At 42.0% G+C, this 23,586-nt stretch overlaps 2 protein-coding genes across 2 annotated transcripts in view; both read right to left on the bottom strand.

The window, feature by feature from the left end:
• osbp2b (oxysterol binding protein 2b) overlaps window positions 1-3,852 on the bottom strand; it is a gene marked incomplete at its 5' end in the record, with an annotated part of 56,344 nt that extends 52,492 nt beyond the window's left edge. Inside the window, 1 exon segment of the mRNA XM_083784209.1 lies at window positions 3,695-3,852. Coding sequence (XP_083640335.1) covers window positions 3,695-3,852 — 158 coding nt within the window.
• Window positions 3,853-7,295: 3,443 nt separating this feature from the next.
• On the bottom strand, window positions 7,296-21,738 carry rasl10a (RAS-like, family 10, member A; the record flags this gene model as incomplete). Its single annotated transcript, XM_083783261.1, has 3 exons — window positions 7,296-7,566; window positions 15,191-15,315; window positions 21,523-21,738. The coding sequence occupies 3 exons, from the start codon at window positions 21,736-21,738 to the stop codon at window positions 7,296-7,298; spliced, it is 612 nt and encodes a 203-aa protein (XP_083639387.1).
• Window positions 21,739-23,586: the final 1,848 nt, after the last annotated feature.

Genomic DNA, 23,586 nt, shown 5'->3' with positions numbered 1-23,586 from the left:
TACTCTCCCCACATGCCTTCGGCCTGGTGGAGACAATTAGATTAGGACTTGAGGGGCGTTTGGCTAACGCAGGGGTAAAGTTCCTGCAGAGTGGTGGGGGGGTTTGAATCCTCAGGGGTGGATCCGGCTTGGGTGTGTGTTCCAAACACAATTGGTTGTATTCCTGGGATGGAAGCCAGGCGGGGAGGGTGAGCTCTGTTGCTATACTTGGAACTCCTAGTTAGTCAGGGCACCTGTCAGTAGTGGTGTTGTTGAACTTTGAGGAATAGCGAATAGGTCCTCCCAGTGAAGCTCCTCGCTGGCAGGCCGGTGAAAAGAATGTGTATAGGAGGAGGAGGAGGCATGTGTTTCACTTTCAATACTGTCCCTAGGAACAACAAGTCAGAAGACCAACCAGTAGGGTTCAGCAGTAACTACACAAGTGTGTGGGGAAATTGAGAGAAAAATGGGAAGAATTATCTAATTAAAAATAGTTATAGGTTTGTATAATGGTGTGTAGTAGAAATACTACACACCATTATACTAAGTAGAAATAAATTAACTGTTGCCATGTTCAGTCTTAAGCCATAACCACACCAAAGGGTCACCATGCAACTCCTTGGGTCCAAACAGATGCAAGGCGTTACGCTAAAACCGTCTTGACCCTTTGGTGTGGTTTGGGCCATTGGATTCCATGCGTTGAATCACTAGGGTCAACGTGCAACAAGACATATCACACCGCTGGGACAATGCTAAAACCGTCTTGACCCTTTGGTGTGGTTAGGGCTTTACATTCACAATAGTAGGCAAAGATATGTGGCCACACAGCACACACACACACACACACACGTGTGTGTGTGTGTGTGTGGGGAGACATTTAGTCAGGATCTCCTTTGTGGCAACTTGTGTGCTTCACTGCCTCTGTGCTCGGATGTCAACAGGCTACCTTTACATCAGGGACAGCAGACACCTTACAACATAATGGACTATTAATAGAGGGTAGAGGCAACAGGGTTCTTTCCTTTCACCATCAGCACACACAAGAGTAGTATTTTGGCTCCCCCATCTCAGTCTCCACTAACCCCTCACTGGAAAAAGGACAACTGGACCCTTTGTGTGTGAAGGTGTGGCACTAGTGTGTAGTGGCAACCCTACAGCATGGGGGAGAAATGGGTTTGGTATAATATTGTCGCTGTTGGGCACAAACCTCATGTACAAAACAAATCATACTTAGGAAATGGGGGGGTGGAAAGAACTTTTATTATTTAGTCAGAAGCTCTTGTTAATACTTTATTAGTTACGTATTTATAAAAACCCACAGACAGACATAACCACTTTTGACCTGGTGACCTATTTTGGGCATCTAAGCAAAAATAGCACATCTAGAAGCTCACAGCACCATAACCATGTTAGCTGCTTTTGCACAAGACCATCATATGACAAAGTATATGAAGAAAGAAATATGGAGATTGGTTTCTGCCTGACTAAGATGTTTTGCATCAAAGCCTTTCAATGTGATGGGACATAAGTTCAGCCAAAATCCAAGGCTGTGAAGTAATCTTTATTTTCGTGTCTTGTCATTAAGACCCATCCCTTACGGGATTATAAAACACCAAAAACATAAATAAACAATATCACATTAACTTCCCACACAGAAGTAACACAAAATATTTGGTTAAAACAGAAATAAAAAATACATCACATATACGTTTTCTTTGTCCGTATGTCCCAAGCTTTCTCTATATATTCTGCTAATGCAAATATCTTATGTTCAAAAATCCATCTGAGTCGCTCTGTGTCACTTAACCACATCAGATCTATATTTTTACATCTGTTAAATAACTTTTGACGTAGCTCATGATACAACAATAGAAAACAAAATGGAACTCATTCTCAATATCATTTATATCACAATAGGTGCAAATACGTTCTTCTTCTGTAACTCCTCTATACCTACCAGTCTCAATGTGAAAGGGCAAGATCCCAGAACAAAGTTGGGCACATAGAGATCTTTGTCTTTTGGATAATGGGGAACAAACATACTTTTGACTAGCGTAACAGCTTTTTATCATAACAAAAGCTTTGGTTTGTACAATATGTCCTCATTGTCCTGTGACCATTTGTTCTGATATAAACTATAAAGTGTGTCTTTAACCATGGAGATGTTTACAAAACTGTTATTTAGAAAACTGTCATGTAACCCAGTTCTTACAAGAGTGTCCTCTATTGCACTCGCCCATGCACCTTTTACTGATACATCCAAGTTGAAGATCTTCCTAGCAACTCTGTTCTCTGGCATTCCGATTAGTCGATTCCATAAAGCCACCATGCTGCCTCTCCACCTTATCTCACACGGCTCCCATCCCATGTCTCCTGTTATTGCCAATACAGGCACAAATTTATGCACTCCCAGAAAATACTGAATGGCCCTATTCTGAACCATTTGTCCTTTCATATTTATGTTTGAGCCCCATATTCCCGCCATATAGTCCACGACGGGGCAGACACGTGTGAAACAGTTTGGAGTAGGCAGCATATCCCAAATCACATATTTGTAATTCAACATACTGTAATTTTTGTTCCTCTAGCTGGAACTGAAAATCACTTTTTTGTTCCGACTTGTCTGAAATGCATGATCTGAGTTTTACTATGGTGTGTTAACTTTTACTAAGAACAGGAATATCTGCAAAGAGAACTGGGTTGGACAAGGTGACTAACTGTTGCCATAATACACTTTCTACAGTATGTGTATCTCCTAGTTTCAAATCATGATTACTTTCATATTGATGTCATATGGCTCAAACTTTTCATCCAGTGCATTTCATTCCAGTACCTTACAATTCAGCAATATATTAATTTATGTGAAATGTTACCTGGCACATTGCACAATGACATGGGTGCATGTCACTGAGGGAGCCAGCTGACATACTTTATGATTCAAGATGGAGCACTTATTGTCCATCTTGTTAGTGTTACCTATGCCTGTGCTGAAACATGACCCCTGGAACCACCTGAGCCACAGGTGTTAAGCGATGGCAGCACACAGGTGACAACCGTGTGGTTTAGAGTGAAGTCATAATGATAATGATGGCGAGCATGACTCACAGATAACTGTGTTACTATACTCAAATAATTGAACACCTTGACTTTCAGAAACAGATGCAATTAATTAATGTTGTTGTAAACGAACCACATAAGTCTTTAGTGGGACAATGCAATTCAACTTAAAGCCAATTAATTGAGAAGACAAGTAAACTTTTCTTTTAGCAGATTTGCAGACACGATTCTACAGGCTCAGCCCCATAGTCGCTCATTCTGGCTGACAGCAAGCAAGCTAGCCAGCAGGGAGCTATACAATACGTTAGCTCGCTAACGTTATAGCCTGCCTGCTACTGCTAAGTTACTGTTTGTTACCCATTCATTTTTTTACTTCCAATTTAAAATTAGAGGCTTTGTTATGTACAGTGCGTGAGGGCACTCACCTCTCCACTGCCAGCAGGCAGTGCCCAGTGGCAAAATTAAAAAGTATAAATTCGTGATGGAATCGCCATTTCTATGTAAACATACTGCTGACTCCCATCACCATCATCACCCTTATGACAGCCAGCTAACGTTAGCCCGCTAGCAAGCAGCCAGCTGATGCAGCCAGCCAGCTGTCATGACATGCAGCGTCTGCTCGGCAATTGGCAAATTAACGCCGCGTGTGCATATTTACCTGTAATACGAGAGCAGGCCATTGCTGAGGACAAACCATCGCCGCTGGTACCCTTTCAAGTAGTTTGTCCATTTAAAAAGCCAGCCTTTATAGGTGTCCGATCCCGGTGCTGGGGCCGCGGCAGAGGTGGGCGCCGAGCCTTTCGCTTGGTCGCTCATCCTCCGCTCCGCCGCACGGTGACACGGTGAGGGCTGCAGGGTGACGACGGGCTATGTCCACCGCGGTGAGGATGCTGTCCTACCCGGAGTTGCTGCTCACTCAACACACACGCGAATGATCAGCACGATGGAACAGGAGGAGGAGGGTCCGCGGGGGGAGGGGAGGGCGAATAAACACTGCGCGTCCCGGTCCCTTTCACATGACGCTGGAATGGACAGCGGCGGAATGATGACAGGACGATCACGATGCCTACCGACGGACAGACACAGTTTAATGATGCAGCCTGAGCCTGCAGAGGATTGTTATGTTAGTTTAATTCCTAAACATCTCACATCTGGCATGATTGATGTGACCTGTTGTTGAAGTCAATAGTGGGATTCCATTCAATCCTATACCTGGGACCGGACACACGCACGCACGCACGCACGCACACACAGACACACACACACACACACACACACACACACACACACACACACACACACACACACACTGACACAAACTTTAAAATTGTCGACTACTAAGGATATATGCCTAAACCATTTTAACTCTATATTATATCTATAATATATAGGCATATCTTATTTATTATGGTCAGATGGTGCCTTTTCCTTCCTCTCAGTAGCAGGTGCATAAAACAAAAGTATTTCATTCAGTGAATGAATCACATATTTTACCACACGGTGGCGACGTTGTCACTTATGATTCATTCTATTGTTTCAATGTTGCACATCGAATTGGGGAAAATTACAAAGATAAGGCTGCTGTTTTCAAATGCATTTTAATAATGAAATTGTCAAAAGCTAAATTACTCACAAGCTACCAACACAGTAAAATAAACATGAGTAATGTTTCTGATTAAAAAAAAACTGTAGCCCTTTTTATTTGTTAACATACTAAGACAAATTGATGAGAACCCCTGCATGCTACAAGCAGTTGCTTTCTAGTTTATCCCTGGCTGCTACATATTTCTTTTATTAGAAATAAACAAAGCCATCTGTCCTCATAGGGTGTTTTAACACAATGTTTGAGCTTGTGCTCTCACATGACATGCCAGTATACTGCTACACATCCAAACCACTCATTTGTCCACAAACTGTAAAATAATGTAATACAAAATGAAACAAAAAAGAAAATCACATTTTCACATCAGTGCAATTAAATCTTGACCTGTTGGCTCCTCTACCAACATAAGCATGCAAATCAATGATTCCATGAATCATCTTTATATACAGTAGGCTTATTTACTTTCAGCGCAGCAATATTCACAGACTATTCAGGCCTAATCAAATGAAAATCAACATGTTTTCATTTCAGCTTCGAAAGCTCTTAAGGTCCCCTTGTGTTATACTCATGTTGGGATGCCTATGTGTCTTTGGTGGGATAAATTATGAATGTCTCCTTTCTCCCTAAAGTGTGTCTGTGAGCATGAAGCATTTCATGTGAGGAATTAGTGAGTATAGGTGGTCAGGACAAGCCTCAAGGATGTTTAATGCTACTTCCTACTTCTAAAAATGAAACATCAGAATTATATTTTGCCATGTAGCTACTCCATGGGTCTTCTTGCCTGAATATAATTAAATTGGGGGAAGGGGCAGGGCATTCCTATGCTTTTGATATCCCCCCCCCCCCCCCCCCCTCTCTGGTAATTCATTTTTAATTGCCAGATAGGATTCATCCCTATACTTCTGGTCAGACAGATTAAATGCATGCATCTCCTTTTGAGAGATGTATTGATAATATGCCAATTTAACAATAAAAATGATATATAAAAAAAAAAATATATATATATATATATATATATATATAATGATAATTATGTTAACCACATTGACTGTCCCTACTTTGGGCAAATTCAATAAATAAATAATATTACAAATATTGTGATAATAGCAGATCAACAAGCTCACGGCGCAACAACTCACATGTGGACCCCCCCCCCCCCCCCCCCAACCGCCGCAGCCTCCTGTAGCCTCCGCAGCCTTCTGCAAGTAATGTATTCACTATTCACCCGAAATAGTCAGGAAATGAGGGTGCAATTCAAGTACAGCCTACATCGTGATAAGGGTCTGCAGTGTTTTCTGATGCAAGACAACTATAATATGAAGCAGGTGTCACGCACCAAAAATAGGCTAGCTGATGCAAGCTCACAACGTGGCGACACATTGTGAGCTTGCAGATCTGTTATTGTCAGTGCAAGACATGGCGGCAACCTAGGTTATATAAATCACCCAGAATACTCTCCCAATTAAAAAAATAATAATTGTGTACCACAAGAAGCAATTCTGCCCACAAGATTCAGTTCACCAGGTGTATAAGACAATGAAGACTGAATCTAAGAAGTTACACTGCCTAGTTTTATCTATTTTAATTCTCTTTCATAATAATTTCCCCAAAGATCAGCTACATTTTATTCATCATATCTACCTCACTCACTGTTCTATATTTTCCTACAGTAGGCCTACATATTACCTGACAAGGAATCCAGAGATGTGTAGTGGTATGTATATCCTGTCCACCTTGCTGAATATGACAAATGCTTTCGAAAGGGAAGACTCAATGATATTGCTCTTCGTTGTGGGACTTAAAGGGACATTTCACCCTTTTTGCATAAAACTATATGTTAATGACATTTTATACACTTTATGTGTGTAATATGTGGTTTTAGATATTTTAGATTGTAGCAGTGAGCCCAGTGTCTCTGATGTCATGGACACTGGGCTCACTTACTTCCTGGACTACAATTCCCATAATGCTTTGGGGCACTGTTTCTCCTTGTGGATAGAGGGAGGGCTGTCTTACTGAGACAACATGTAGTCCAGGAAGTAAGTGAGCCCAGTGTCCATGACATCAGAGACACTGGGCTCACTGCTACAATCTAAAATATCTAAAACCACATATTACACACATAAAGACCTCCAGGAAAGTGTTCTAAAGCTCCTAAACGTCATTAACATATATGTTTTGGCAAAAAGGGTGAAGTGTCCCTTTAAAAGCACAGCTTGGTCACAGTCACAGCCAAAAGGCTGTCGCTGGTCAGACTTGTTGCTGTGTGATCTAGGAAGCACAACATCTCACATAGTGAACATGACAGTTGTCTGGCAGGCTGATGCAAAGAGAAGCTCTTATACTTTTACTTTGACACCTTCCACCGACCCTCATTAACATCTGATCTGATCTGACATGGGAGGAGTCAATGTATTTTACAGCGCAAAACTCTCCAAGACGATGTCAAAGTGACTCCGCCATTTGACCAAGTATAGCCTAAATTATAGGCTTCACAAACCTCATTACGAATAATCAGCTCAGTAAAGCAGGAGGCCTCAGGGTATATATTTTTCCAGCCATTTAGATAGAAGTTATTTTCTCCATCCCCACTCAACTCCACTCCTGAGGAGGGATGGTTGATGTGGGAAGAGGAGGAGGGAGTGTCTCTGCAGGGTCACATGATAGTACAGCGGTTCCTTTGTAGCGCCCCTTGCAGACGAATAGAGGTATGATTCTGACGCATGCCTCGTGCCACAGCGATACCCAGCAGCTCTTTAAAGAGCAGGACCACATGCCAGTTGAACTTGGCAGAGCATTCCACATAGCCACATTTCCATGTCTTCTTCACAAGCACTGAAACTGCTCTGCGCGGGGTGAAGCGATGGCGCTGTAAGTCTCTCTTACTGCCGACCACCAGAATTGGCACCTCACTGCTGCTGCCTTCCCTACAATAGCACAGGGGAGATCAAACAAAGGTCATACAAAGGATGGTGATGAAAGCAACAGAGAATATGTGGTGGTATTTACTCTTTTATATAAAAAAAAAAAAACACACAGAAATTCACATACCGGTAAATCAAATCAAAATGCCATGGTTTTTTTTTATGTCTTTGAGGACTGAAGGTGATTTATTGAGAGATTACCCAAAGCTCTGGCAAACTAATCCTCTTCTCCCCACTAACAGCCAGGTCAGTGACATCAGAAACACGTCTGCTGTCTAGCTGGCACATTCTATCACACAGGGTCAGCTAACTAACGTAATGTGACCTGATTGCTGCAGCATGACTGCTTGTGTGCACATGAGTAGTGTAAATAGACAACTGTTTATTTTCTTGTATTCATATGTGGGTGTATTCAGGCACGTTACTTCAATTAACTCATACATTAAATGTCCATTAAATGACAGTGTGAATATCGCTGTGTGCAGTTCCCATGGTCTTTGAGGTGTGTGGGGGACGGGGGTGGACTGGTGCATTGACTCTCACAGAGTCACAGGCCATATTGTACAGGCAAAGGCTTAAACAAATGGTCTAAGGACACAAACCAGACTGACTGGGGGATGTTTAAGGATGCCGCTGGGAATAACGCCAACAAATTCTCAGACTCAGTCACCGGTTTTAACAATGCATAGATGACATAGTTCCATATAAGACAGTTCAGATGATGTATCCAAATCAGAAACCACGGAGTGTGTGCACAACTACATGAATGGTACACCAGTTTTTATCGCAACGCACACCACAATGCCCGCACGGCCCTACACAGTGCCATCTAGAAAGCCTACAAAAAGGCCTACTCTGCAATGATGGAAGACCATGTGGCAACATCAGGGGCACGTTGCAGGTGGTACACACCATAACGTACGGCAAAGCAAAAAACAGAAGTGAACTGAAACTGAACCTGCCTGCCTCCCTCCCCAATGAGCTAAACACCTACTACGGCCGGTTCAATACCAGCTCCAACCGCAGCAGCCAAGCAGGGCCATCAGAAGCACCAGCAGAGGAGACCAGACCTCTTACCAACTCAGAGGACGATGTACGCACAGCCTTCACACCGGTCAACATCCAGAAGGCGGTAAGACCCGATGGGATCCCAGGTCCTTAAAGTATGCACAGACCAGCTGGCGTGTGCTGACATCTTCAACCTGTCTCTCTCCCAGGCTGTGGTCCCTACAGGTCTCAAGTTACATGCCTGAATGACTGGAGACCCGTTACTCTCACCCCGATAGTCAGCAAATGATTTGAGAAGCTGGTGAGGGAATACATCTGCTCCACGCTACCTGCCACACTGGATCCGTAGCGCAGCAGTTTGCATACCGCAAAAACAGATCGACCGATGATGCTATTCCCATGGCTCTCCACACCTTCCTCTCACACATGGATAACAAGGACAAATATGTACGTAAACTGTTTGTGGCATACAACTTAGCATTCAACTCCATTGTCCCAGCGAAACTTGACACAAAGATCTGAGACCTATAGAGCTATATCTGACCCCCTGACCCTCAACACTGGAGCACTGCAGGGATGCGTGCTGAGACCCTCTCCCCTACTCCCTGTACACATGACAACACATGTAACATGACAGTGTTAGGCCAAATCGTCAACAACAATGAGTCTGACTACAGAGACAAGATCAACATACTTGATCTTCAGGAGGCCGCAGAGAGATCATGCACCCATCCTCATCGATGGCACTGCAGTGGAAAGGGTCAGTGCGAGTTCAAGTTCCTCTACAAATCGAGGAGGAGCTCATATGGGAAAGACACACCATAGAGAAAAAAGGCTCAGCAGCGGCTGTACTGGCTCTGACACCTGAAGAAGTTTGGAGTAGGACACCGCACCCTTGGGCTCTACTACAACAGCTCACTTGAAGGTGTTCTATCAGCCTGATAGAATAGAACACTGTGTGAGCTTGACCTTTACATTTTTTTCCCACAAGGAAGCATATTAAGGCCTTTACTGGCCTGTGACAAATAAGGTCATATATCTGATGTATATTGTGAGTCATGTCTCCTGCTCTTTTCCTGCCTTGCCTTGCACTCAACTTGAAAAATGCTGTATTGTTCTAGTTATGTCAAACTGTTTACCTTTGTGTGTTTTTGTTGTTTATGTTGGTTTTTTCTTTTGTTTTTGTTTTCTGGGATTCATATTTATGTTTGATTTCTGTTCATTCATTCATCATTTGGTGGAAAGATTTTTTTTTAAATAAAAACAAAGTAAAAAAAAACCTAAGGCCTTTACTGTTCCTAATATGTAAACGACACATCAGCCGTGACTGCAACTTGTTCCCGTTCGTGGCTGACTCGGCACTGCTGGTCTCAGACAGGAACAAACAGGGTGAAAGGCCCTCAGCTCTGAACTCGGTAGAATCGGCACCTGGCTCGCTGATAATAAATCTTTACACCTGGAAAAACCGAATCTCAGCAAGGCTTCTCAGTTAAAGTGGGTGACATTATTATCACATGAAAAGTTGAAATTACCTACCTAGGTTCCATCCTGGAGGCAAATCTTTCCGGTGATAAAATGGCCACCAATGTAATCCAAAGAACAAGATTCTTGTACAGGATCTCCTCGCGGGTCAACAAAAACACCTTGAAGACCTTAACAGGAGACCTCATACAAGGTATCTTCGTACCACAGCACCTCAAAGGCCCTTAAAACAAGGCTCCAGACTTCCCAAAACAAACTGGTCAGGCTACTACTTGGCCTCACTCCCAGAACCCACCTCACCCTACCCATTTTGATAGGCTGGAATGGATTAGAGTTGACAACAGTACAGCATCTTGCAATGGGTCTGGTCTACAAGATTCGCTACACCACCAAAATACCCATGTATCTGTCGAAATACTATACACACTCACAACACCAGAGGGAGTTCAACAAAACACGTGCAAACCAGATTCAGCTCAAACGGGATTAAATTAATTTGACTTGACTCCTGCAGAACCGCTCTCAAAGAGCACCTACGAACGGCTGCAATTTGAAACTGGCCCCCGTAATAAAAATCTCTTTTCCCATACTGAACATGTTTTCGCTTTTTTATTATAGTAGGCTATATATAGTTTATATAGTGTATATCTGTACGTCTTTAATTGTTATGATGAATTGAAAATGGTGGACCCTGATCTAAACAAGTCTTAAGTAATAAGTTTTTGTATTGACTTGTGCTTTTTTTTACAGCACCACCATTGCCCAGGTGGAGCCTGGACCTGGTGAGAGCAGGAGTGGACCTGGTGAGACGTAGGAGGGGCCCGGACAGGAGTCAACCCACAGAGCCTAGTCCTTCCACGCGCCAGATTGATTTACCTCCCAGTCCCGGCAGAGTAGTTCTGGAGCAACGGATTATGTGGCCCTGTTCTTTCCCTAATGGGACTGATCTAGGGTAGCTACTGGGACATAAATCGGGACTTGATCACCCCGGCTGGGTGGTAACAAGACAACTCACCCCGTTTCTGTTTTCCTCCCAGAATTCTCCCCTGTGAGGTGTGGGAGAGGCTGGACAGCAGACAGCTGGACTTTGAATTTCTCTAACTATAAACTGTCATGACAGCAGACAGCCTAAGTACAAATATAATTTATGAAAAGCTACTACAGTGAAGTCTGTTCACAGAAGTTGTTGTAGGATATGTGAGGATTATCTGATGAGGTACCATTTGAGTGGGCAAAACCTTACATATACTAAATAATACTAAATTGTTATTGTAAAATAATATAGCCTTTCCACAGGAGTATCTTTTTATATTTTTCCAAAAAGAATACAAACAGCCAATAGCATATTACAAAGTTATCCCCCTCACTGGTGAAAATTCCGGGAGGAAAAACGGGCAAGCACCGGGGTGAGTTGTCCAGTATTCGGCTGGGTCACCTGAGTGAGGGGTATGATGTTGTGAGATCCGAAACCCCAGCGATGACCTTGGGATACATCACTGAGGATACGTCCCAGGTGCATCCATGCAATGTTTCTTTTTTTCCGTTCTTGGATCAGTTTGTGGTAAAAGCAAAAAAATAAGAACTTTAGAACAGTTTTGCAGCAAAGGCTTGTCAATAGGGGAAACCCTTTACTTGTACAGTTTGTGGTAAAAGCTTTGCTCAAACTTTCTTTTTTCCCTGCTTGATCTCCTGGAGGCAGGCATACAGTTGTGACTCAGGAACTCATACGTTTCTTTCTTTCTTTTAAACTAAATAGGGTGAAATTATCATCACATTTAGACTTGCATTTTAAATACTGTGGTAAGTCTGAGACAAGATGATACTGCAGAAGAGTTACAGTATTTTTATTATGTTTATAATATATTAGATCTTGGCTGCTAGGCAAAATCAGGCTGCACCATTTTTGGCTATTAAGCATTCAAACACTCGTCCCTACGCCCCTACGCTTCGTCCCTACAGAATCCTTGAAACAAAGCAGTTACGCTCTGGGATGCTTCAGCTGGATAAGCAGCATATAAGCACAGAATTAATGACCTGTGTTGCATGGCATCCCCTCTATTATATTATAGCCCTCTTTCCTGTCTTTTCTCACTATACAGCAGAAATGACATTTTTAATCAACACAGTAAATCAAAAATGGAAACAAATCTGTTAATTTCATCTGCACCCATCCTAAAATAAATGTGTAAATGTTTCTTTTCTCACAAATTCAAGTTCAATTTCCAAATAATCATCTCCCTTTTACTGCTTTGCACAGGATACTGGAAAAATAACAGACAAAAAATATCCCCTTACAAATCCACTTACGCTTGCAGTTTTCTGAAAAATGGATTTGAGCAAGATGTGACTGTGTGGGGGCGCACATGCATGCTATATGCCATGCGTGTGTGTTTGTGTGTGCATGTGCGCAAGTGTGAATGTGCTTGTGCATGTGAGTGACTGTGTGTGAGTGCACAGTACTGTAGCTGTGTGTGTGTGTGTGTGTGTGTGTGTGTGTGTGTGTGTGTGTGTGTGTGTGTGTGTGTGTGGGTGGGGGGGGGGGGGAATTAAAAAACTTCAGTGCACTGTGCCTACACATGTTGCGACTGCAGGTCGCAACATGTGTAGGCACAATGCAAGGAATAAATGCATTCGCCATGTATCCGAAGGAAGTCTGATCCAATCATTTTTAGATTTCTCCAGTTTAATCCTGAGTTTAAGTTTTGTTGTGTTCAAGATCTGATTTTAGGCATGTTTAAGCCTCCAGGAAAATCCGTGTTGAGGTTCTTAATCCACTGTTTTTCATTAAAACGTCTTTGTCCTACTGTCCAGTTGGGATTGTGTTGAAGTCCAGCGCATTTTAGAGCTTCAATGCCGTGAGCCATGAAATGTTGCACAAACCTTGTGGTTGTCTTTTTTCCATTGTTAATATTGTATCTGTGTTGTCCCAGCCTTGTACCTATTGTTTTACCCGTTTCTCCGACATATTGTAAACCACATTTTTCACATGTGATTAAGTAAATGCAGTTGCTGGTTCTGGTTGTTATTTGTTGTTTAATCTCTAACACGCGTTTTGTAGTTCTATTTTTGACTAATTGTTTGGGTTTGAAGTATTCTGGTCCCTGGCGTGCTGGTGTGTTGATTTATTTTAGCTTGCTGTGTACTAGATAATCTTTAAGGTTTTTGTTTTTTCTGTAGGCCGATATAATTTTATAATCTTTTAGAAGATCATCCGTTCAGTTCTCAAAATTCCTTTTTATTCTGTTGTTGGCTAGTGTGCTCTGTGTTGAATAACTGGTTATCAGGGCCAATTTAGGGCCTGGATCCCGCACTCTTATTTCTAAGAAGGTACTTTGAGCTTTCCGGAGGAATGTCCTAGGACCTAGTGTATCCTCTTAGTCTGAGGGCCTTAAATAGTGTTTTACAAGCTATTTTGAAATCACTTCTTTGCGTGCAAATCCTATGGAATCTTAGTAGTTGTGATTTGACTATCCCTGTGTAGGAGTGTGTCGGGTGGAATGACGTTTTGTGTAATAGGGCGTGGGTGTCTGTTTCTTTAAAGAATACTTTTAAGTCTAGTTTCCCATTTGTGTTAAAGTTTGGGCCCTTGAAGATTGTTACATCAAGAAAGTAAATCCTTTCAGAGTGTGTCACAAATTTTATCGTTATGGATCTATGATGGCTATTTAGAACATCAATAAATTCCTGGAAATCTTCTTTGCTATGTTCCCAAATTCCAAATATATCATCCAGAAACCTATAGTAATGGTTGGTTTAAGTCTGCATCTTTCTAGTGCTGTCTGCTCCCATATGCTCATGTAAATGTTTGCATAAGATGGTGCAAATCGCTTTCCCATGGCCGTCCCTTTGATTTGTAAATAAAACTTGTTGTTAAAGGAAAAATCATTCTGGGTTAGATTTAAGTCTAGTAATTGGAGTAATTCCTCCTCTGGTCGATTTGTGTCTGGGTATTTAACTAAATACTTCTTTAATTGCTAGTAGGCCTGCTTCTGTCTCAATGTTTGTGTAGAGGCTGTCTATATCTATCGAAAACAGAAAGGCCTCCTTTCCTACTATAATAGCTTTAACTTTGTCCACAAAATCGTAAGTGTCTTTTATAAAACTGGGGTGTTTTATCGACAGTGGGTTTAGGAAATATTCAATAAACTCTGCTGTCTGATAAGTCTCACTGCCACAGTCCGACACAATTGGTCTCCCGGGTGGAATTTCATATGGTATTGTCCATGAATCCGGGCTTTTGTGTATTTTTGGTAAAAGATAAAATATCCTAGCTCGTGGGCTGTCCTGTCCTATTAAATATTGATGTTGTTTGGCATTTATGTGCTTTTTTTCCCTCAGTTTGTTTACGATGGCTTTGGCCTTTACAGCTGTCTCTATGTAAATTGGTCTAATTGCCTATAATGATCCTGATTGTTGAGCTGTCTCTCACCTTCTAACAGGTATTGGTGTCTGTCCACAATTACTATGCAGTGGGGGGGGGGGGCAGGGTGGGAGCAGCACAGTTTATTTTCTCTTCAGTCAGTTTCACCTCTCTGTTCTTCGTGTCTCATGTTTATTTCTCTTGCCCTTGGTGTTTCGATAATGGCTTCTCTTCATGGGTCATTAACACATGGGCTGTTCATGGCTCAGCCACTGACCCAAGAGCATAAACCCCATGAGAGAATAATATCAGTATATCACTACATGCAAGGGGATTCAACTTTGCAATGTAAGTATTGTCTCATCACAATAGTCTCATCAACAGCACCTCTTTAGAGGTTGACAAATCATTTGTCATCTTTTCCCCCATAAATATATACACATATATGCAGGTGTACACCTATAGCAAGAGCTAGGAGGACAGAGCTTTTCTTTTGTTCGTTTTGTTTATAACGCTAGAATTTACTGATGCACCTCTCGCTCTCCAGTGCTCAGGGAGAAGGAATTGCCATTAATTAAGATACATCACAAAGAGTGAACTGTCTGTCACTGTCACACTGTCAGAAAAATGGAATTGCATGTGGAGCTGTGGGATTGCATGCTGTCATGGGAAGAGGCACATTCGGATTGCGATTGCTAGCATATATCCAGGCAGCCACAGCTAACAAGTTGCATGCGACTGTATTTCAAACACCAAACAACGTACTACTGACCATACCTATGCTCCACTATCTGCTGCCTAATCATCTTGACGTATTCAAAGCTCTCCACACAACAGATGTCGTAGACCAGGATGTAAGCATTGGCATTGCGAACCCCTCTGCAGCGCAAGTCCAGCCACTCCTTAAAAGAGAAACACAGTACAGAAAACATTGATATATAGTTATATTTTTACAATTAGAAGCTCTTCTAAAGCACCAGCTTGTAAATAACAGCTTCCAAGAACCTAGAGGAAACGGTGCATGAAAAATAAGCAAACACGTGGGGCGTTTATCAGGACAAACATTAGAATTACAGTACTGTATATACACGGCGATTTTTCAGGTTGGTTACACAGTGCAGCCTCAGAGGGCAAATAGCACTATTAGTTTAATGGTAATGATGTCCTAACAATAATTAAAGCATGGCACAGTTGAATACATTTTCTGTTGCTAGAGGGACAAACAGTTCAGCCATGACATGGTGACCTGTTCATTTCACTCCCATGCCCTCTCCACCTGGCCACTGCCATTACCAGTGTGCAGTGATAAGTAAGTATGTGATTTTTGCTGGTTTAAAGATGCAGCTAGAAAAAGAGGAGAGCATCAGGGGAGAGAGGGAGAAACAAACTGCCAAAGGAAAGTGAAAAGACAAAACAGAGACCTGAATGAACGGGGGAAAGATTAAAGAGTGCCAGAGGATTGTGGGCTGTATAAACAGTTGTGTGAACATACTATAACCTCTGGTCCAGTGTAGACATCATCTAATGGGCGGGGTAATGGACTGTGAGGCTAGAGATTCAGCTAAAACTCAATTCCAAATCGAATTCAAGATAAAATACTCATATCATAAAAAGGGCCAGCAATGTTAACATTGAAATACATCTGAACATAGACCAATAAATACTATTGAACAACTTTGAATCTTTGCAAAAAAAAAAGGACATTATTTATTCATAGTGTATGGTAGCAATGCAATGGTATGTAACCCAAATTTAACACAATTACCTCAACATATTCCTCCCTGGGGAGGGGGTTATGGTTGAAACATCAACGTGAACATGATCTCTGTTGATGATGTCTGTCTGTCTGTATGTATGTGTATGTACCAGGACACCCACAAGGTAACTCTGTCATTTCTCGTCCGTTTTGGAGACGGGGTGGCTTGCAGGAACTAGGCCTCCCCCCTGGGCGCGTTCCTGTGGGTCTGCGTGTTTTCATTTAGACTTTGTGCATTAGGCAAAGATGCTGCGGGAGCTGCCGATGGTGATGAATGTGAGTTCTAATGATGACAGTACTACTAACATTTGTCAAATTGTCAGCCAAGAATAATTGCCATCATTCAATTGGGAGACGGGATTTGTGACACAAGTGTGTTTGGTTTAGGTGAGTGAGTGGGAGGGACTCGCTTGCATGCAGGCAGGGAGATAATCAGGCATGCATACAAACATGGAGGCGCACAGATCATTACCAGCAAAGGTGGGCAAGACAGGGAAAAGGGGGAGAAAGAGCATAAGGAACGAGGCCACGAAATGACATCGTGACTGAGGTTAAAAGTGAAAAGATTGCTCAGAGATATCAGATTTCCGGAATCAAAATGCATGCAAAAACACAACAGGTTTTCATTTCAGTGTGTTGTTGCCTTTGTAGTACATTATTCCAAAACATGTGTCCCAATATATATATTGAGTTTCAGTGATGTGAATCATCACTGATCGCCCTGGGAGATGCATACATCTTCATGTACAATGCAAAGCTGACAATGTGATATATACTTAATGGCATCCATTCTACAGTAGGTGCTTCAGATGCAGCCTCATATCACTGTGGGCTAAAAATAGAACCTTGTGTTCTCTCATCCAATATCTCTTTGTCACCCAGGTCTTGTTTTTAATGTGGGGGAGGAGCTTACAGTACATCCAACACCGCAGTGTTGGAACTCAACACACCAACCTCTTTAAAAAAAAGAAGAAAACCCAGGGAAATGAATGAAACTGAGTGAGAAACAAAAAGCAATTCGTAGATACAGTCAAAGAAATCTAAATCGTTATTTCTGTACAATCTGGAGTATTGATTTAACCCTGAAACATAGCTAAAGAAATCTGTATAGTAAAATGCGGGGTGTTCATTTAACTCTGAAAGTGTAGACTTTGAAAAAAGTAGCATTCCTCATTTTACTGTGTATTTCTAGAGCCAAACAAATCTGTCATGTCCTGCATCATTAAGAGAGGGCAGCTCACTGGTATTGGGTGCGTGTTGTGATACGTGCGTTATATGTTAGATAAGTGTGTGCGTGATACGTTAGATAAGTGCTCACGCCTAAGAGAGTTGGGGGAAGGCTGTGTGGTTTTTGAAGATGAGCCCCAAATGGCCAAATTGTTCACATTGGTCAATAAGATCCTAGAATGTCTTACATCCATTGGGCGTAACGTGTCATGGATGACCTATACAGTTTGCTAATCTATTTTAGCCTGGCCCGATCGGTTATGACTGATTTAGCTGCCCCAGAAGTTGTGGGGCACCAATCAGGGACCAGTATGCAAATATGGGGCGGGTTTATTATCATATCACCATGAGGCTTTTTTGTATCCGCCCCTTGGAAATGCAGGTTCCACACAGAGATTCCAGACTAATATCTATGCACTGTGATATTAGTCTGGCCATGCGAGACTAAATCAAGCTATGCAGGTGGTCTCTGTAAAAGGGAACAAATATTTAGATTAATGTTGTGTAAGCTTTTGAAAGGGTGATGGCTTACATTACACTCATATGTCAGTGCATGCACCAAGCATCCTGAACACGTAACATTATGCTACGTATATTACAGAATGCACACCTCACATTTCTGCCAGGCCTGTGTGCATGCGTTTGACAGCTCCTATCTCAAGGCTCTGCTAAAAAGGGCACCGAATGATTCATGTGCTGTTTTACCTGACGCAAGATAAGAGCCAAATCAATTCCATATCATTATCATAGATGGCATTGACTGAGATAACCACAAAAATGGGCAGATAAACCAGCAGAGTGAAAGAGAATTTTGTGTGGGAGGGTGCCATGGTGATACATTATGACAAAAACCCCCACCCCCCCAAACCTAAACATAAACATAATAGAAAAACAAAAATGTGTGCCTGATATGCTGCTTAGAATCCATCTGTCATCACATCCCATTGACAGACTGTGACAGATGCTTTCCAAACACAAACAGCAGACAGACAGCCAGGACGGCGCGGCCGCACAGCAACCAAATTATTATTTCCATCAGACTCACAGTAACATCATGGAATGTTAACCTGTTTCACATTAACCCTGGTGTACCTATTTTGGGAGTCACCATTTTCAAAAGTAGCCTAGGCCTATATTCTTAATTTATACTCTAGAGAGAAGGACATTGACAAAATGAGTCTTTTTATATTTTGTTGTATGGTCATGATGCTTGCTGAAAATAGATTTTCAATTTGAAAATCAGTTGTATTGGCCTAAATGAGGCTTTAGTGTTTCAGAGCAGACAGGTAACTATGCTGTCTCAGTGTGGAGGCGTACACCGTATACAGGCTCAGCCTGTACTGTTGTCCAGCTTGTTTTCTTATGAGGGAAACAATGAACCCCCATTTGGTCAACTTTATTTCAACAGTGTCCATTAAACTCTATGTAACCTATAGCTAATAGACTGCAGCAGAATCTGTCTCTTCTCTCTATTAGTCTTTTGTTCCCTGCAGTCCTCTAAGAGGGCTGCATGCTTTAATTCAATCTGCTCTGGTAATGGAAGTAGATCTCAATCAGGTGTCTTTGTGTGTGTGTGTAACATTGTGTCCTGTGACCCTGGCCCAGGTTACATTTCTGTGCAGAGCATGGGGGCAGGACCAGTGGGTCACAGAAAGGGAGGTGGTGAATCAAGAATGTCTGATATGTCAATTTACAATTTAGGCATTTAGCAGACGCTCTTAATCCAGAGCGACTTACATTTAAGCAAGAACAAAATCATGGGAATACATCACATAAAAGCATTTATCATGAAACATGCGTAAGCTAAGAAGGTAACAGCGGAATATCTATATGATGAAACTATACATACACTATACATAATAAACTATACATATTCACTACTATGCTATACATATGTACTATGGCGTGCTATGACTATATACAATACAATTATAGTGCTGTCTACATAACATGCTATAAGTCTGTGTCAAATGCTATCTAAGCCAACATAAATGCTATCTAAGGGGTTAGGGTAAGTGCTATGGGCCATGATGGAGTCTGAAAAGGTGGGTTTTCAGGCTACGGCGGAAGATTGGGAGTGATGCTGCAGTTCTGACTGCAATGGGAAGTGCATTCCACAGTTTTGGAGCCAGAAGGGAGAAGAGTTTGGGACGTGTGGAGCGTTGTCCCGGCGTTTTTAGTGAGGGTACTTCCAGTTTCCCTGCGTTGGCTGATCTGAGTGCGCGGGAGGGTTTGTAGGGTTCAATCATACTTGTAAGATATGGGGGAGCCATACCTTTGGTTGCTTTGAATGCCAGCATCAGAGTTTTGTATTCTGTGCGGGCAGCGACCGGGAGCCAGTGGAGGGAGCGGAGCAGGGGGGAGACATGTGAGAATTTTGGCTGGTTGAAGACCAAGCGAGCTGCTGCATTTTGGATCAGCTGGAGAGGCTTAAGTGCACATGCTGGTAGGCCAGTAAGGAGGGAGTTACAATAGTCGAGTTTTGACAAGACTGTTGTCTGGATTAGGAGCTGGGCTGATTCCTGGGTGAGGAACGGTCTAATCCGTCGTATGTTATAGAGTGTGAACCTACATGATCGAGTGACAGCTGTGATGTGAGCTTTGAACGAGAGCTGACTGTCCAGGACAACACCAAGATTCCTGGCTGTTGGGACAGACGTTACCAGGGCGTTGTCTACGGAAATAGTTAGCTCCCGCATCATCAGTCCTGTCATAATGAATGTAACACAACGGCCAGAATATGAACAGAAACACTATACAACACATATTTCAGGACCATTCTGGAACAAATGGATAACCATAAATCTATCCGGTCAAAATGTTGTTGCATGCAGTTAATGTGTTTCTTTGCCCATTTTCCTTATACACAGAGGATTCACTGACCCCTCCCCAGGTTCAATGCAGCCCAATTCCATTCTGAAATGGATCAATAATGGAATTATATGGAGCAACGTGGAACTACAGTACAATGTGAGAAAATGAACAGCTGTGCTCATGGAATCTTTTAATGTGACTCAGGGTGAGAGACGGGAAACGCATGCATACTTGTGCCACAAGAGATTCCTCATCCTCTCTAATTCCCTTCTTTCTACACCTGGCTGCCTGTTCCCTAAAGGGGGTTAAACAACATTAAGATGAAGAAAGAAGAAACTCCATTCGATTGCCTATAACCTATATTGAAGATATGAGGAGAGGTCTTAATGCATCCTATAGCACCATACAGCTGTCTCTCTTCACTAGTTGGATGGTCTACAAGACCTTGGTTGTAAGTTGTAGTCTTCTCTTTGTGTTAACACAGCGTTTACTGTGTAGAACATACAGACCCTTCAAGAGGCCTATGGCTCAGATACGCTTTCTCCTATGTGGCAGCTCTCCTGTGTGTGTGTGTGTGTGTGTGTGTGAGGGGGTACTTGCTTCTAGAAGCAAGTACCATACATACCATATGGGAGCTCTATCTAGTATATAGCAACCGTGGAAATTTCCTTCTTGGGTGCTTTACAGCACGAGAGTTTGTTACACTTGTCAAGACAGCAGAGAATCATAATATAGTGTGGTTGCATATTCAGTTCACAAAGATTCCCTTGAACCCCAAAGCACAACAGTATACACAAAGCTCAGCAAGGATAAATTAAATATAAATAATTTAAATCAGGAAATACAGGAATAATATCCCTGCAAAAAGAAAAGCGAGAGAAAAGCGAGTTTAAGTCAAAGTACTGTAAGCTCTCCAAGGCTCAAGTCAACCAGGTCTCCATAGCAACTGGGGACATCTGATAGTGATAGAAAAAATAAAATTGTTGTTTTGTCTTTGCCCATAGTCATAAACAGAAGAGTTGAGACAAATAACCATCTAAGACTTAGATGGTTCTTTGTCTCAACTCTTCTGTTTATACATTTTGGATAATTATTATGGATTATTCTAAGTCCATAATAATTATCCAAAATGTGTAAATTATGGATAAGAGGTCAGGACAGATTCGGGGAGGGGTCAGAATAAATTATGGACTTAAATGGTTCTTCATCTCAACTCACATAAAACCTACATATTATTCAATCAATCTGACAAAAGATTATATAACAACAACAACAACAATCATAAACTGTGTGTCTTAAATATAAATATTACCTGGCTCGAGCTGGCTGGAAAGGAAGAAATTGGCGGGACATCTAAAATCTTCAGCTCGTACATGTTGCCATTCAATATGACGGAGGGTCTGTATACGTATCTGGTTCTGGTCGGTGTGTACTCCTCTGAGAAATCATTATAGATGAATTGGCGTATTATAGAAGTTTTACCGACTCCGGGAGCACCGATAACTGCGATACTTAGCGTTTCAACCATCCCTCATGGAGCACAAGTTCAGGACCATGGACAGCAACAACAACTACCGTAGAAAACAAATTGCTTTTGTGTTTGGGGGAATTGGGGCAGTTCTGCAATTAAACGAATAAATCATCCGTGGCTCCTATGGGGGCTACGAAAACTATACACTTCCAAATACCTCTCTCAGCTGAAATGAATCCATGCAGTTACTAGTCAAAATATATAAATACGTAAAATCACTCCTTCAATCAAGAGCGCGCAGGATTCCAGAGGTTCTTCGCAGTGCCTGCATTCCAAAAGGGAGAAACTCTGCTCGTCCTCATGGGGACATCCCCTAGCGACCTCGTCCCCTAAGAAGAGGAAGCGTAAAGTCTGTCCCTGTGGTCTACACATGGACATAATCACAAACACTGTGGATTTTCACCTTGCCTAAGAGCAAATGAGCTCACTGGCATGCCTGTAACGGATCTTCAGTCAATATGTGTCTCTGCACATTCCCACTCATTTCCAGCTGATGCACCACTACCACTGACTAGCCCACGGCTGACACCTCGACACGGAAGACGAGAGACCGACAGTCATCCTTCAAGATAGACGTCCCACGTGTTGTACTGTTGAATACGATTCCACAAAAATGTTTTTAAACGCAGGTGGTGAATGGTAATTAGGGTGAAAATTGATTTCCACAGACTGCAGACGTTCGCTTTCTGTAAAGGCATGTGCCTTATGTGTGTCTGTTGTTGAATAGCGGGTGCATGCGCTTCTCTCTCTCTCTCTCTCTCTCTCTCTCTCTCTTTCTCTCTCTCTCTCTCTCAGCAAAACAATGGCAAATCCCTCGCTCCCTCGTACATCCAATATAGGATCATGTCATGCAGGTGAAAGCGCACAAAAGAATGCAAATAAAATGGAATGGAATGAGCAGGAATTCATAGATATTTTTGGGTGAAGGCTTTATTTAAGCAGCATTTCTAAAGATCACGACTGATCAACTGTTCTTGGATGAGGGAAACGTGTCCCATCCTACCAATTAGGCTAATGAACTGGAGACATTACATACCCCCCCCCCCCCCCTTGACATTAGCTCTGCTCTCGATTCCAAGGTCATGACTAAAAAAAAGCGCAAATTATCATCTTCTGAGTTATGCTGCAGCCAGAATTAAAATGACAAAACCTAATTCATAGTATAATATTTAAATGTTGTGAATACCAGTCTAACTGTATGCATAACACAGTAATAAACACACTTACACTTGATCGTACACATTGACAATTCGGTCCGACTTAAACAATTAACATCATGTTTTTAGATTAAAAAAAAAAAATCCATAAATATAATCATAGTACCGGATGATCATTGTTTTGACAGGGAAACCTGCTGTAGCTTTCTAGAATACATTTGTACAGTGATAGCATGAACACATTTCGAACAGTGTTTATCAGACACAACACAAACCCTGGTTAAACCTTCACCGTTTCGAGTGTCACTCAGCAGAATGCTTTCGGCAGTGGATAAGACTCAGACTTCACTTTTGGCTCAAGAGAGAAGAAAGCCAACTAAAGTCTGCTGAATTACAATGCCAAGCCGTGAAGGATGCTCAAGTCACAATGCAGTGCTGTAAAACCAACTCCCTGGCTCATGAGAAGTGTTGGCCCGGGCAATATGACTCAAGAGAGTAATATGTTATTTATTACATATTACTCATTAAAAAAGTAATAATATTATATTACTTAGAATCAAGACTATTACACAATATTACATATTACTTTTGACCCCACCCACAAAAAAGGTATCACGTATACAACACAATCTGTTTAGTCAGTTTCTTTTAGAACTGAATCCAATTGTTTTGAATAATAATATCAAGA

This window comes from Protomyctophum parallelum (genome assembly GCF_964188405.1).
Source record: "Protomyctophum parallelum genome assembly, chromosome: 15".
Taxonomy (NCBI): domain Eukaryota; kingdom Metazoa; phylum Chordata; class Actinopteri; order Myctophiformes; family Myctophidae; genus Protomyctophum; species Protomyctophum parallelum.
This window is presented reverse-complemented; position numbering and strand designations above follow the sequence as displayed.